We start from the raw sequence: 16,877 nt of genomic DNA, 5'->3' as shown, positions 1-16,877 counted from the left end.
TTGTGTGTTTGTTCAGAGATTTCTAGATGGAGATTTCATAGTGCTCTTGTTGTATGTGGATGATATGTTGATAGTTGGCCCAAACATCAACAAGATATCCAAGCTGAAGAAAGACTTGAGTAAGTCCTTTGAGATGAAGGATTTGGGTCAAGCAAAACAGATACTTGGGATGCGGATCACTCATGATAGAAAGAGTGGGAAATTGTGGCTTTCTCAAGAAAGCTACATTGAGAAGGTGTTGAAGAGATTCAACATAGATCAAGCGAAGCCTGTCAGTTGTCCGCTTGGTGGCCAGTTCCGCACGACCAAAGAGATGTGTCCAAAGGGTGAGCATGGGCAGAGTCAGATGGAAAAGATTTCTTATGCATCCGCAGTGGGCATCTTGATGTACGCAATGGTGTGTACAAGACCGGATATTGCTTTCGCCGTTGGTGTTGTAAGTCGATTTCTGTCAAATCCGGGGAAAAAGCATTGGGAAGGTGTTAAGTGGATATTGAGATATCTCAAGGGCACTTCCAAATCGTGTTTGTGCTTTGGTGGAAGTAAGCCCTTACTTCAAGGCTACACTGATGTAGACATGGTAGGTGATGTTGACTCGATGAAGTCCACCTCCGATTATCTGGTTACTTTTGTAGGGGGAGCAGTTTCTTGGCAATCTAAGTTGCAAAAGTGTGTTGCCCTCTCCACTACAGAAGTCGAGTATATTGAAGCCACTGAGTGTTGCAAAGAGATGTTATAGATGAAGAGGTTCTTCGACGAACTAAGGCTAAAGCAGAAACAGTTTGTAGTTCTATGTGACAGTCAGAGCGCCATCCATTTGAGCAAGAATCCGAGTTTCCATTCTAGATCCAAGCACATACATGTGTGTTATCATTGGATTAGAGAAGTACTCGAAGACAAGCATTTGTGTATCGAAAATATCCATACCGACAAGAACGAGTCGGATATGATGACCAAGGTCTTACCGAAAGATAAGTTTGATGTTTGTTGTGCTACCGCCGGAATGGTAGCAGACTCCTCTGGTTGATTTGGAAATTGCATGGAGGTATCCCCCCTCATTGTTCGGGAGGAGGAGATTGTTGGCGTTATCCCTCACATGAGGAGAAAAGGTGTTATGCTTGTGTGCATAAGCTTGAGCGCGACCTTTGCTCAAAATAGGCTTGCTCAAGGCGCGACCCCCGCTCATGCCTTGGTCGACCTCCAAGCACTTCAACGTGACCCGCGCTCGACTTGGCCTTGCCCAATGCGCGCCCGCCCATGTCTATTTTCAGAAGAATTCTATTTTTTGTGAACCGCGAGTTTGCAAGCTCAATTTGGGGTTTTTGGCAAAATCTTACTAAGTCAGAAGACACAAAAATACACAGCACAAGAGAGAGAAACCCAATCTTGAAAGCAATCAAGATTGAGAGATAACTTTTACAGATAAACAACCCTATAAAGAGAGAGGAGTGATCTAGTAAGGTGAGAGACTGCAAGGAGTGATTGTAATCTTCCTTCCCACTTTATAAAAGGACAAGCTATTGTGGAAGTAGGCACCATTAGCCGAACCACGGTATATCTTTGTGTTGTGGTTTGCTTTTACTGTTTTACATTATTATCTGTTGTTAATAGTTATTTAGCGAATTGGGCATATTAGTTTGGTTGTGGGGAATATTTAGATTGTTGTTTGGAGTTGATATTGTTCAAATACAAATTATCTATGTAATGGGGAATTGATTGGTATCGGTGTTTAACCCCAACATTTAGGGAAGGCAATTTCATTACTGACACCTTGGCAAAGACTACTACAACCCTTACAGAGAATGAGAGAGTTGTTTTTGAAGGCAAACCAGAATGGATTCACAAATGGAAAGGGCATTTCCAAACTTTCTATAGATTTCAGTTAAATATACTTTACTCCGTAGTTATAAATGGAAGTAATGGATGCTTGATTGAGTCTGACTTTAGAGAGGCAACTGTTGCCTCTCTCAACCTTTTGTCATTTTTTTTGTTTTCTTTTTAATACAATTTAACTTACTAAAAAAAAAAAAAAAAACTAGTTCTGGCTAGATACTTAGGATTCTTTTTACATCCATGGGTATGTTCTAGCCCATCAATTTGGAGAAACTGTTGGGCTGAAAATAGCCCGGCCCAAATAAGATTAAGTCTTTGAAGTGAGAAATTAGATTTTGAGGTTCTTCCTCTCCAGTATGGAAGAAGACAACATGCAGCAGGAAGAGGAGAAGAGTAGTTTCTCTTCCAATGATTACAACCCATGCCCCATATGCCTTGGACCCGTTACCCATGAAGCTTACCTTGATCGTTGTTTCCGTAAGTTCTCTTTTTTTTTTTTCTTTTTTAGCTATATTCATATGTTTGTTTCATGTCATTTTTATGCTATGTAATTGTTTTTCCTTGTTAAGTCAAATCTTCTAATGTATTTACTTTTCAATTAGCAGATAAGTATTGCTACAACTGTATTGCACGTTGGGCCAAATTTTTTGCTGCCCAGAATTCTCAACCAACCTCTATTTTGAAATGTCCTTTCTGCAAGGTTTGTTATAAGCCAGGAAGATCTTGTTCTTAATGATTGACATGTTTTTTATGTCTTTCATGTTGCAATTCTAACCCTAGGTCTAGATGGTCTCTATCATATGTTTCTGATTGGGCACAACTTTACAACTTTTTGTTACTTGTTCAAAATGCAACACTAGTTTCTTTTCTGGCTGTGCCGATTCAAACCCTGTGGTTTCAACTCTTCATGGTTTTAGGCACCATGAGCCATGAAGAAAGACATTGAGTAGAGCTTAGACCGAATAAGTGTGATATATTAAATAGAACAGAGACAGAGACATGTAATATGTAAAGAATGCTGTAGAACTTTTAAGATAAAGCTTAAGTGATAGTCGCGGCTCACCCCCAACATCCTGTATCTTAAATGAATGTATTACAGATACTCTTGCTAGCAAGTGTTATTGCTGTTTCAACCCAGCATGCATTTTAGATAGGTACACTTTTGTGATAATTTCACCTTTTATATTTAAGTTTCATCATTCAGAGGCATTAGTTTGTTCCTTAGCATGCTACCGTCAATAGATCCGTACATTTCTTACTAAATTGCAGAAAATCTTCTTTTATACAGAGTGATAATTTTTCTATAGTATATGAATGTGAAGGGGATTCTTTTCAACGACATTACATAAACCAGGATCCAGAGACGAGGTTTCATCTCTAAATTTCTTCATATCTTTTCCTTATCATTATGAGTGGTCATTAATCCAGTTCATGGTGTTTGCAGTACTTTCTATTCAAGAGCTCATAAGTTTAGATTGCGCTGCTATTACCGTGAACCAGGTATCTTTGGTGCTAACATGTGTTTGTTCACTTGGAGTCCTGTCTTTGCGTATCGATTTTTATTTTTTATTTTACTGAATAATTTCTTGGTGGGTAGGTGCGATTTCAGACAAATTCAATGTTCTGCAGTACTGGAAAGTACGAAGGTATCTTCAGCCAAATAAATGGCTTCAAATTTGGTTGAAAAGGGAAATTCAAGCTTTGACTCAGGTACATTTTGCAGTCCTCTGTGCATCTGCATTTTCTTGATTTAAGAAGTAGAACGACCTTGTTATGTTGATAAACTTTCCAAGTTATATATGTTTTGGTATGTTGGCCTTCTTAAATACAAACTTTCTTTTTGTTTAAGAGTTTGTTTAGATAATTAAAATCAATATTAAGATGAAAATTTTAGAGTTCAAGTGTGTCTCTTACATCCATCACATATGTTGTCTGTACAACTTTTACACTCATATATAAATATAAGATGGTCTGTAACATATTGTGCACCGTCTTGTGTCCTTATAAGTTTCTGAATGTACAATTATATTTGTAGGAAGAGGATGTGGACATTGTTGTGCATCACATAGTTGGTGTGATTGAGTCATTCATGCGACAGTAAGTTTTTATTTGCATCTGCAGATGTTTTTCATTTAAGTATGTAGGCATTGCAGTTGTGAAGTTCTCCATTAATCATATTCTTCTGATTTAGATTTTCAGTAATTGTTATTGTTATTATTATTACTGTCGTAATCATTATTTTGTCAGAAAACATCAAGATATTGGATGTCATGATAAACCAAAATCAGATTATAAGCATGCCATAGTTTACCCATTAACAATATACATTATTGCAGAAATGAGCAGGGAATCTCAAAGAGAACCATTGAACAAAACAGAGAGTATTTCAAGGCTTCGTTATGTGATGCCGCCAGGCCTTTTTTAATGGGAAGAACCGAGCATTTTGTGAATGAGGTAGAACTTTTTCTTGCTTCAGGGTTAACGATTGAAGCTTATGACGACGTATACTCAGAGTGTCTGGAAACACCTGCCTCGAGTGCAATTAGTGAGGATGAAGAAATGATGCCGCATAAACTAAATACAGAACTTCCCTACTTGCATTTCTTTGATGAGGATTCAGACGCAGAATAAACAACTTTATAGATGATAACCGGTGGTTTTATACTTTTGTGTAGTCTCTGTAGGAACAAGATTGTTGTACCTGTTTAAGTTGTACATAATGACACCAAAAATACCATGTATTGTATGGGAGAACGTGATTCTGTTTAGCAGAAAAAAGTGTAGGTTATGTACAACTATGGCTTCATTTCGTGTTTATTCTATAGAGACTGACCACAGACCCAATGGTTAAGCTCAGCCTGATAATGATGTTCATTTTTGTTTGTTTATTTGATATATGCAACTAATCTAAGTGCCAAGTGGGCAAACTGTATCAACATAAAACTCTCCATAAAGTCAAGACCAGTCCTAAATAATGTCGTGGGCAAATATCGTCAATTCAATATTTCGGCGGTTATTATTGATATTTTGTATTACAATTGATATGTTGCAGGAAAACGGGAAAAAGAAGGAAGGAGAGGATGGACACATGTCAAGAGGAGATTGGTCCAAGCTATTCTAAAATAACTATAAATAGACTAGCAAGGAAAAGATTAATTCATTAGAGATCATTACAACAAAATGGAAAACTGAGAGTAAGAGAGAGAAAAAAAGAGAATACTGTAACCGATATTATTACTCAAGAACAAATATTATTTCAACTTGATTTCAATCTTGATTTTTCATCTTAGCAATTCATTACTGTTAATAGTGATCAATTTCTTAGAACACTACATTGGCGCCGTCTGGGTTCAAAGACAAAGATCGCGATTGTGATTTCTTGTTGTCTTTTTCTTTGGTTGAATCCATTAATTGAAGTTTTTGGTTAGAAAGAGTAATCAGAATGCCTCCAAAGCGTGCTACAACAAATAAGACAATGATGGTTAATGAGGGAAGCACTTCTCAGGCTATATCTAAGAATGAGGAGAGAAGAACTCGAAGATCCATTAGTAGGATGATAGAAGAAGCAGAGGAGATACAAGAGAAAGAAGGGTCATTGAAAGATTTGTTGAGAAAGATGAATGATTTAGAAAAGCAGAATCAGATGTTAATGGCTGAGAATAAACTAATAAGGGAAGAGAAGGAGAAGCATGCTGAAGATGCTAGGTATGAGAAAGGTGATGAAGAATCGAGTTCAGGAACTCCAATAGTGCGAAAAAGTTATTTAGAGGAGAGAAGAAGGAGTCATATTGGAGAAGTACAATCGGTGGCAAGAACAACGCCGACAGTAGCCCAAGAGGAAGAAGGAAAAGTACTAGTTACAAAGGAAATGGTGCAAGAAATGATGTCGAAGCAGTTAGGGGATCAGTTGTTAGAAAAAGTATCAGCATCGATAAGGAAGCTAGTAGATGATGTCGGTAAAAATCCATTAAATAAAGAGATAGAGAGGGCTTCGTTACCTCCGAAGTTTAAGAATCCAAAATTAAGCCAATATGAAGGAACTACGGATCCAATGGACCATCTTTTTAGTTACCGACATCAGTTCTCAATATATCAGGGTACTGAATATTGGGATACTATACTATGTCAATCTTTTTCGTCAAGCTTAAAGGGCAAAGCTTTAAAATGGTTCTGTACAATTCCAGAGGGGTCAATCTCAAGCTTTAGAGAAATTGAAGAAAGGTTCCTAACTAATTACAGTCACCAGAGGGTGAAACCTAAGCAGGTGTCGACTTTGTTTCAATTAAAGCAAGCAAAGAAAGAATCTATGAAGGATTTCTTAACAAGGTTCAAGGCTGAGACACAGTCGGTGGAAAGGTCAGATGAATCGGAAATGACGGCTGTCACAACGTTTCAAGTAGGATTAATGCCAGGATCTTTTATGCATAAGTATTTACTGAGAAAACAGGTTAAAACATTGCAGGAGTAGTATGACAAGGTCGATAGAGATATATTAGTAGAAGAGGGGTTGAGAACTGCCAATGCGCAGGCAGTTTTACAAGTAATCGATGCGGGGAAAAAAGAAAAGGATAATAAGGATTGCCATGAAGGACTAGATTCCTCGAGATCAGAGAATAAGAGACCTCAAGACAATTACTCTAATCGAGATAATCAATCACAACAGAGATGGAAATATGATAAGACTTTGAGAGAGGAACTCGATCCTAGTAACTTTATAGCTCTGAATTCTACCCGGAAGATATTTTTGCAAAGAATAGAAAAGGAAGATTTTGTTATGTGGCCGAAATACACTCTAAGAGAAATAAAGGGGAAGCCGTATTGTCAGTTTCACAAGGTCGAGAACCATGAGACAAATAGATGTCTCCAGTTAGTTAAGGAATTAGACAAGCTAATGAAAGATGGAAAGTTAAGAGAGTTTCGGGCAGATATCAGGCCAGCAGAGATGGCAATGATACGAGAGAAGCCTTTGGGGGTAATAAATATGATTTATTGCGGGGAAATTCCTCAGAAAAAAATTGTTTGAGATAAGATAAGGAAGATCTCAACGGTCAAAGAAGTGCTCGAGGTCAATATCGAGCCAGTACCAATGAGCCAGCAACTGATATCGGCTAGTATTCCAGGGGCAATCATGTTTGTACCGGAAGATTTGTCCAAGGTAATGTTACCACATGATAATGCTTTGCTAATCACTTTGCGTATTTCGGGTTATGATGTACATAAGATATTAGTGGACTGTGGTAGTTCAATTAATATTCTATTTTGGAAGGCGTTTAATTAAATTGGTTTCGATGAGTCACATTTAAAGCCCCGGTTGGGGGTTTGTATGGGTTTAATGGAAGCGTGTACCCAAACCGGTGGAGAGATAAAATTGCCCGAAGAAGAGCGGGGCCTCAAACGGTGATGACAAAATTTGTGGTCATCAAGCACCAGTCTGATCATAATGCTATATTAGGAAGGAAATTAATACATAAAATGCGTGCTGTTCCTAGTACATTTTATCAAGTTTTAAGATTCCCAACCATATCTAGTTTACATAAGATTAGGGGTGATCAGTCAGAATCAGAAAAGTGTAATTTTGTTACAGTAAAGGGAATGATGAAGGGTAAAGCCCAAGATACTGGGGGCGTCGTGGAAAACTCTACATAGCGATTCTATAAACAAACTTCACCGCCAACATCAATATGCGATACAGAGCGGTAAAGTTCACTCAAGATTTGAAACAACATGAGGAGCAACCATGGGAAAGAAAAACGATAGAAGCGGTGGAAAGGATTAATATCGGGATAGGAGAAAGTGAACGTCATACGTTCATTGGTACAGAAATAGATAAAAATATAAGAAAGGAGTTGGTAGTCTTTTTAAAGGAGAATCGATGTTTTGCATGGTCGATGTCGGATCTCACCGGTATCGATCCATATATCATGCGCACAAGTTAAATATGGAAGAAAATGCAACTCCAATACGTCAAAAGCACAGAAAGGTGAGACCAATATACGAAGAAGCGGTGCAAGCAGAGATACAAAAGATGTTAGATAATAACATCATCAAAGAAGTCGAGCATTCTGAATGGGTAGCAAATATAGTGGTTATGCCCAAGAAAGATGGTAGAGTTCGGATCTATGTCGACTTTACTGATGTAAATAGAAAGTGTCCAAAGGATCATTATCCTATGCCTTGAATTGACGAGTTGGTGGACCGAACTTCTGGTTTCGAGTTGATTAGTTTTTGTGATGGTTATTCAGGATATTTTCATATTCTAATGGTTGTACTAGATCAGTTAAAAATGGCATTCGTGGTCAATGGAGGAATATACTGTTTCATCAGAATGTCATTTGGTTTAAAGAATGCTGGAGCCACGTACCAAAGATTAGTGGAGAAGATGTTCAAAAAACTCATCAAACATATTGTCGTGGTCTATATCGATGACATGGCCATTAAGTCTATGAAAGCGGGAGATCATATAAAGGACCTCGGTACTGTATTCAGAATACTGAGAGAGTTTAATATGAAGTTTAATCCGGAAAAATATACATTCGAGGTTAGCTCGGGCAAGTTTTTGGGTTATATGGTTACGAAGCAGGGTATCGATGCTAATCCTGATCAAATACGAGCACTTCAGCAAATGCCGTCACCAACAACCCGAAAGCAAATACAAAGGTTGGTGGGAAGAATAGCGGCATTAAATAGGTTCATCTCTAGAACTTTTGATCGCTGTAAGCCACTTTTTAAGTTGCTCAAGAATGAAGAGTGTGAATAAGCATTTTCTGAATTAAAGAAATATCTCCAAGAAGTACCGACTCTAACAAAGCCAGAGGAGGGAGAAAGTTTGCTCCTTTATTTGGCTGTATCAGATTTCGCTATAAGCTCTGTCTTGGTGAAAGTTGAAGGTAGGTTGGAAAGACCAGTGTATTTTCAAAGTAAAACAATGCTTGAGGCTGAGACTCGATATTCAATGCTAGAAAAATATGCTCTGGCGCTATTATTCTCATCTCAGAGGTTAAAACCATATTTTCAAGCACACTCAGTGATAGTGATGACGAATCTCCCATTAAAGCAAATTCTGGCAAGAACAGCGAAGTCAGGAAGGATGTCTAAATGGTCTGTACTCATAAATGAATTTGGAGTCGAATATCGAAACCGTGTATCAGAAAATAGTCAAATATTAGCTGATTTCCTGGCTGATTTTCCATCGGAGGATGCCAGTTAGGGCATGGAAGAAGAGGAATTTGCAATGCTGCAAGAGCATGAAGATGTTATCGATGCAAATGATCCATGGGCTGGAATGAATGGTTGGAGACTATTTGTCGATGGATCCTTTGGAGGAAAAGGTTGTGGCATCGGAGTGGTGTTGGTTACTCCTGAAAATCAAAGGCTCGAGACAATAATAACTTTGGGTTTTCATGCATCCAACAATGAGGCTGAATATGAAGCTTTAATAGCTGGGCTCGAGATGGCTAAGTCTCTCAATGTTAAAGAGTTGTCAATTTTTAGTGACTCGATGCTCGTGGTCGGTCGGATCAATGGGGATACTCAAAGAAGATGTGAAAATATGGTGGATTATTTGAATTTTATAAAATCCAAGTTGAAGTATTTCAGTAAAATAAGATTTCAGCATCTCAACAGAAATGAGAATAGGCATCGCGGATGTCTTAGCATATGTGGCGGCGATGCTAGAAAACACGGAGGGAGGGTCGTGATTCGCATATCGGAGTGCAACAAAAGCCTAGCATCGACATCAACCGACAAAAGTCATGGAAATTGATACACCGGGGGCGCCATGGATGGAAGCATATATTTCATATCTAGTGGAGAGGAAAAGTAGTGGAGAATAAAAATGAGGTTAGAAAAATTAAATTCGGAGCCCAAAGATATGTATTGGTTGATAATGAGTTATATCGAAAAAATCACGGAGGGCCACATTTGAAATGCATATATCATATGAGAAGGTATAACTAATCATTCGCGGAGCTTCCACGGGCGAATGTGGAAACCATTCAAATTTGGTAGATCATTGGCAAATAAAATCACGCGAGAGACGAGGGATATTTCGGCCTCAAATCACGAAGGGATTGCCTTCGATATGCAAAAAGTGTGTAAAATGCCAAATTCATGGGAAAGCCATACATGTTAAATTTGAAGAGTTACATTGTGTTTCAAACCCATGGCCTTTTGCTCTATGGGGATGGATATTGTAAGACCGCTTACACCATGGAGAGGTAAAAGAAGGTTCATATGGGCGATCCGCATTATTTTACTGGAAGTGGGTTGAAGCCATAGCTCTGCAGCATATCAAAGAAAAGGATGCCATAAATTTCCTTTTTGAACGAGTCATATGTCGATATGGATTGCCATATGCTATTATATCAGATAATGGGCCGCAGTTTGAAGGAGGAAAGGTGAAAGTTTTTTTAGAATCTTACAAGGTTAAGCATTTCACATTGGTGCCATACTATGCTCAGGGTAATGGATGGGCAAGCAAAGGCAACAAATAAGACCATTATGGATAATATCAAGAAAAAACTGAAAGACAAGAAAGGTCTTTGGGTGGATGAGCTAAATAGTGTTTTGTGGGCTTATAGAACAACACCTCGAACAGCCACGGGGGAGTCGCCTTTCACTTTGGCATATGGTATGGAGGCAGTAATGCCAGCTGAAATGGTGGTATCGACATAAAAAACAAGGATGATAGAGAGCGGTCAAAATAATGAAAAAATGGCTTCAGAAGTGCTCAGTCTCGAGGAGACAAGGGATCAAGCAAGGGTAAAACTCGATTCCTATCATAGGTAGCTGAGAAAAGCTTTCAACAAGAAAGTTAGAGAAAGGCATTTTCAGGAGGGTAACTTGGTATTGAAAGAGGTCACTCAAGCAACTAAAGAAAAAGGGGCTGGCAAACTAGCGGCAAGCTGGGAGGGGCCTTATATCATTCACAAGGTTGGAGTAAATGGAGCTTATTACTTAAAAACAGCTGAAGGTGTAATATTACCAAAGCCTCAAAATATAAGCAATTTGAAAGCATTTTACCAATAAAGGATATTTCAAGTATCATGATGTAATATTTGGTATCAAGGTTATACATTCAATAAAGATATTGTCATAATAAATATTTGTATATATGGAGTTATATGATTGATTACAGGTCAATAAAATCCTGTTCTTGGCAGAAATGCGAAGTTCAGTCAATAAAATCGGTGATCCGTAGATCCTCATCTCGTACCAGTTCCATAAAAATCATTCTTGGCCAAATGCGAGAGTTCAATAAAGTCAATAAAATCGATATCGGTGATCTGTAGATCCTCATCTCGATCTTCATCAGTCAATAAAATCATGTTCTTGGCGAAAATGCGAAGTTCAGTCAATAAAATCTTGGTGATCTGTAGATCCTCATCTCGATACCTGTAGATCCTCATCTCGATCAATAAAATCATGTTCTTGGCAGCAATGCGAGTTCAGGTAAATAAAATCCTATTCTTTGTAGAAATGCGAGTTCAGGTCAATAAAATCCTGGTGATCTGTAGATCCTCATCTCGATACCAGGTCAATAAAATTCTGTTCTTGGCAGCAATGCGAGTTCAGATCAATAAAATCTAAATTTGAGCATAAAGGTGAATGGAGGAGATATGGAATACATGGGGTTGATTGATCGATGCAAGAATACGGATGAAGTAAGGTATGTTTTTAGGAATAATATTTAAATATAATGTGGATGTCGAGTGTCAAATATCAACATGCATATATTTTTATGTCGAAAATAGAAGCAGATATTAGTAATTAAGGAAGCTAGTATCAGAGATAGTGTGATAATATTTCATTAGAAAGAGAGCAAGGATAAGCGAAGCAACCTATCACAAGTTACAATAGAAGATAAAATATAAGAAACAAAGTTAATCATAATTTTCATCGTCATCTTCATCTTCATCTTCTTCTTCATCTTCATCATCACCATCTTCACCATCATCTTCATCAAAGTAAATATTGGGAGTTTCTTCATTATCATCTTCGTTATCTTTGGCATAGTCATTACAATGGGGATCTTTCAACCATTCATCGCTAGAGGCATTTTCATTTTCTTCCTCATCAGTTTCTTCGTTTTTGTTTTCTTCTCCTTCTTTAGGCTCTTCTTCTGACTGCTCTTCCTTATCAGAAAGGTCAGTGGTGTTGCAATCAGACCAGCGTTTTGGGGAAGAAGGAGAGGGGTCAGGATGATTGGGTAAAACCATAGTAATGGCCAGAATAATAAGGAAGAAAGAATGGGCAATCATGGTGTTATTTGTAAGAAAATAAGTGAAGAGTGTGAAAGTTGTATGTTAAAATGCAAAGATTGTAAGGCGTTTTATAGAAGAAATAATAGGATGAAAAAGTTTGTTTATTAAGGATTTGATAAGAAAAAGAGAAGTACTAATGGTAGGTGGGCATGAAAACGAGGAAGAGGTACGAAAAAGCTGTTTTATTCGTTGTATGTGCATGGGACAGTCAGAGGTTTGAGAGATGTTTGTGTAAAGTTTAATAATGTGGTTTAGTACAATCAGTATTGGTATTTGAGCCTGTACTTTGTGAGTCAATAGAATATTTAATTGTTATAATAAATGCATGCTAAAGAATAATATTATATGATAAGTATCGATACTTCTTTTAGTGGGAGTGGTATCGAAACTCGTTTGAAAAATTTCAGTATATGATAAGTATCGATACTACTTTAAGTTGGAGGGGTATCGAAACTCGTTTTAAAAGTATATAATTATATGATAAGTATCGATACTTCTTTTAGTTGGAGGGGTATCGAAACTCGTTTTAAATATATAATCATATGATAAGTATCGATACTTCTTTTAGTGGGAGTGGTATCAAAACTCGTTTGAAAATTTTCAGTATATGATAAATATCGATACTACTTTTAGTTGGAGGGGTATCGAAACTCGTTTTAAGTATATAATTATATGATAAGTATCGATACTTCTTTTAGTTGGAGGGGTATCGAAACTCGTTTTAAATATATAATTATATAATAAGTATCGATACTTCTTTTAGTGGGAGTGGTATCGAAACTCGTTTGAAAAATTTCAGTATATGATAAGTATCGATACTACTTTTAGTTGGAGGGGTATCGAAACTCGTTTTAAAAGTATATAATTATATGATAAGTATCGAACTTCTTTTAGTTGGAGGGGTATATCGCTTTTAAATATATAATTATATGATAAGTATCGATACTTCTTTTAGTGGGAGTGGTATTTTGAAAAATTTCATTATATGATAAGTATCGATACTACTTTTAGTTGGAGGGGTATCGAAACTCGTTTTAAAAGTATATAATTATATGATAAGTATCGATACTTCTTTTAGTTTGAGGGGTATCGAAACTCGTTTTAAATATATAATTATATGATAAGTATCGATACTTCTTTTAGTGGGAGTGGTATCGAAACTCGTTTGAAAATTTTCAGTATATGATAAGTATCAATACTACTTTTAGTTGGAGGGGTATCGAAACTCGTTTTAAAACTATATAATTATATGATAAGTATCAATACTTCTTTTAGTTGGAGGGGTATTGAAACTCGTTTTAAATATATAAGTATATGATAAGTATCGATACTTCTTTTAGTTGGAGGGGTATCGAAATTCGTTTTAAAAATATAAATATATGATAAGTATCGATACTTCTTTTAGTTGGAGGGATATCAAAACTCGTTTTAAAAGTATATAATTATATGATAAGTATCGATACTTCTTTTAGTTGGAGGGATATCGAAACTTGGTTTAAAATTTATATACATGTTAGAGAAGAGGAGTTTATTTACTATTTAAAGGTGGTAAACATCATAAGTGTTGTATGCAAGAGGAATCTATAGAAGGCAAAAAGATATTTTGTTCACATATCAAAAGGAGTTTTAGAAAGATTACAAAAGAAGGTTTAAATCAGAATTAGCATTTAAAGCTTGTCATCGGGATTGTGGACAAAAAATAAATGGATCATTGTATCAAGATTACAGGGACAGAGTAATAAGACAACAAATTAAAGTGGAGTAAGATCCTCGTTGGGGTTCAAATCAGCTTTCTTTGCTCCAAGAAGAATGTCGAGATCAGCAGAGTACTAATGTAAGTGTTAGGATTAAAAGGTGGAGTAGATATCTCTGGGTCGCCAGTCCCAACAGCATTATTTACATGAAGGGTAGAATCTACAGCATCGGTATCAGCAGGTTCGGAGGGCAACTCGATTTCAGTGTCAGAATCTTGCCCTTTCTCTTCGGCAACATCATCAGGAATATATCTCTGTAAGCTTGTCTTGGTCTCGACCGCATATTCCATGTTGGCAGCATATGAAGCAACTTGGGCATGGGCTTTTTCCAGTTCAGCTTTGAGATTGTTTTGTCGAGTCGTCCAGGCAGTTTTTTCAGTAGCAAAGGAGGTTTTGGTTTGAGTAAGTTCTTTCTCCATAGACTGATAAGATGCGGACAATTTCTCATTCATAGCTGAGGTGTCGTCAAAAAACTTCTTCATCTTGGCAGAATGTTGCTTTTCGGTCTCGAGAGTTTGCTTAAGATGATGTTTATCTTTCTTCAATTGAGCATTTTCTTCTCTATATCGACGAAAGTAAGACATTTCATAATCAAATTGCCCCACCGCAGCAATTTTGACCTGAGAAGGAGAATATATGATTTATGAATAATAAATAAGTAGATAAGAATAAGGGAAATCATAGAAACTTACTTTTTCAATAGAAGAACACAGAAGTTGAAATCGTTCATCGGAGCTGATTGCAGCAATTGCTCGCCTATCTCGAGGAAGTATAGTATTTGTCACAAGAGTTTGCCCGAGATCGGGTACTGCAGGTTCAGATAACAGAGAAACAATGTTTTGGACGTTGGTTTGATCTCGCATAACGAGTTTAACTTCAAAGTCACTAGAGGGCGAAGAAGAGGAAAACACAATAGGGTTTGTGTTAGGTGGAATGGTGGAAGTTTTCGAAGGTAAAGTAATAGATGCAGTGTTAGTAGCTCTGATGGGTTTGCTTATTTTAGAGGCTGGTGGAGCCAAAGGATTGGTTGGTTCTTTTCTTTTCTTCGAATGATGAATGGGATTGACATTTTTATCTCGGGAAGAAGCAGGAGCTTGGGAAGAATTGCCATCCATGGTTTTCTTTTTGCTCAAAATCTTATCCAATAATTTTGAGGATTTGATAGGGACTTGTGGAATACGAGATGCCATATCTGTGAAACATAAACAATGCTGATCAAATACGTCATTCAAAAGAGGATAATTATAGAAGTCAGGAATTTCTTGTTTGATTTGAGGGAAAAGATCTGCAGTAATTTTAAAACCAGTTTGCATATATGTAAAATAACATGGGGGAGTATTAACGGGTAGTTCAGTAAAGTTGAAAGTCGTTCGTAGCGTTTGTTCAGAAGAACAAGGTTGTAAGGGACAGGGTTTAGAAGGTAAGGAATCTTGACCTCGAAGAAAGGAATTCTTTAAGCAGTATAAAGGAGCAACATAGTTGGCGATATCAATGAGTTCGACAATCAGTTTTGGGTTGCCATAAATATCAGCACCAGTTCGAACATTGATCTCTTTATCAGTGCCTTTTAGAAGATCTGTTACTCTAGCAGATTCCCCAAGACTTCTCATCAAAGATGGTTTAGGAACTAAAATAAGCTCACAATAGTAGATAAGTCAGACTCAAGGCTCAAGATAAAGAAGGAGAGGATATCGAAAGATAACATACCATTGAGGTTAAAAATAGGGTCGCCTAAAGATGGAACTGCTATCGGTTCAAGTGATTCCCACCGACTAGAAACAATGATAAGGTATAATGGCCATCGAAAGTCATTATCTCGGTTTATCCTTATAATACCAGCACGGCCAATTCGTTTCTTAGGATAAAAATAACCACTGGGTACTTTCGTATCATGGTTATTTTTCTTGTAACGTTCAAGAAAGGAATAGTGTTTTTGGATATCGATAAGACGAATTCTCTTCGAAGACCGGACATCGGGTTCAAGATGAGAATTGTAGAAGTTGCAAATGTACAACAATCTTCAGAAGTTGCATGTACCTTGACCAGGAGAGATGGCCAGATAGTTCAGTACTTCTCGGTCAATGGTAGAAAGGGGAAGGCGTAAGCCGGCAGCCAATTGTCCAACAATGATAATAGTGGTGTTGAGCTCGCCACTTTGGCATTGAGTTCCTTTTTTACTTCCAGCATAGTGTCGAAGTTGGACGCAGTCTGGAATTTGATAGGCAGCTCTAACTAGATGTAAGTTGGGTCTTTCTAGAAAACAAGGGTTCAAGCCGCCACTCCAAATACTCTGGTCATCAATAATCTTGCGATCGGTGTCAGAATCAATAGTCTCGAATGGATGGCAGGGTAAACCATCAGCCAAATAGGAAGCATGCCATTACGGTTGGGCGGACTTCCATTCGTTGGGATGGCGAAGCGAATGACGAGTTGATGTGAGTTGCAGACTCAATACTTTCGTTCGACATGGTGGTATCACTAAAAACAATAAATTTGTTATTAGAATTATATCCTTTATCTGAGCTACTATTGCTATATATAGTATAAATATATAATATATTATGTAATAAGCACGTGTCGGTGTCTCGAGATGATAATATCGGGTTTCGAGGTGAAGAGGTGTCTCCAACGCATACATTCTTGATGTCGAAACCAGGATTGTTTCGAGAGAGTACGTATAAAGTTAACACAAGTTTTTTTCCTAGCCATACTGTCAAAGATTGGTGTTAAAAATCTAGTTAGTATAAGGGTACACAGGTAATATTCAAGTATTCAAAGCCTAAACGCTAAGTAACATAATCTATAAAAAAGAAGATGGTGAGAATAGTTAAAATATTTTCAAGAAACTATGGAATCGGAATAAACAATAACATGTTAAGTTACTTTTATAGTCTTAACCCGATATTGTCGAGGAAGAATTTGTTGAAAGTAACGGTAAAATACTGGACAAAATGAAGTTTTAGAAGGCGATAATGATGGTGGGGTTTGGAAAGATAAAACTTTTTGGGAGAAAGTAAAAAGAGAGAAA

At 37.2% G+C, this 16,877-nt stretch overlaps 1 protein-coding gene across 1 annotated transcript; it reads left to right on the top strand.

The window, feature by feature from the left end:
• Nucleotides 1–2,151: 2,151 nt before the first annotated feature.
• On the top strand, nucleotides 2,152–4,692 carry LOC147499530 (RING/U-box superfamily protein). Its single transcript, XM_086561284.1, has 7 exons — nucleotides 2,152–2,310; nucleotides 2,439–2,533; nucleotides 3,122–3,201; nucleotides 3,278–3,333; nucleotides 3,431–3,543; nucleotides 3,869–3,930; nucleotides 4,170–4,692. The coding sequence occupies exons 1-7, from the start codon at nucleotides 2,190–2,192 to the stop codon at nucleotides 4,462–4,464; spliced, it is 822 nt and encodes a 273-aa protein (XP_086417410.1). The 5' UTR covers nucleotides 2,152–2,189; the 3' UTR covers nucleotides 4,465–4,692.
• The last annotated feature ends 12,185 nt before the right edge of the window (nucleotides 4,693–16,877 follow it).

Source organism: Coptis chinensis, chromosome 5, assembly GCF_015680905.1.
Source record: "Coptis chinensis isolate HL-2020 chromosome 5, ASM1568090v1, whole genome shotgun sequence".
In the NCBI taxonomy this organism is placed as follows: domain Eukaryota; kingdom Viridiplantae; phylum Streptophyta; class Magnoliopsida; order Ranunculales; family Ranunculaceae; genus Coptis; species Coptis chinensis.
The sequence above is the reverse complement of the archived record's forward strand: the minus strand, read 5'-3'. Positions and strand labels throughout refer to the sequence as shown.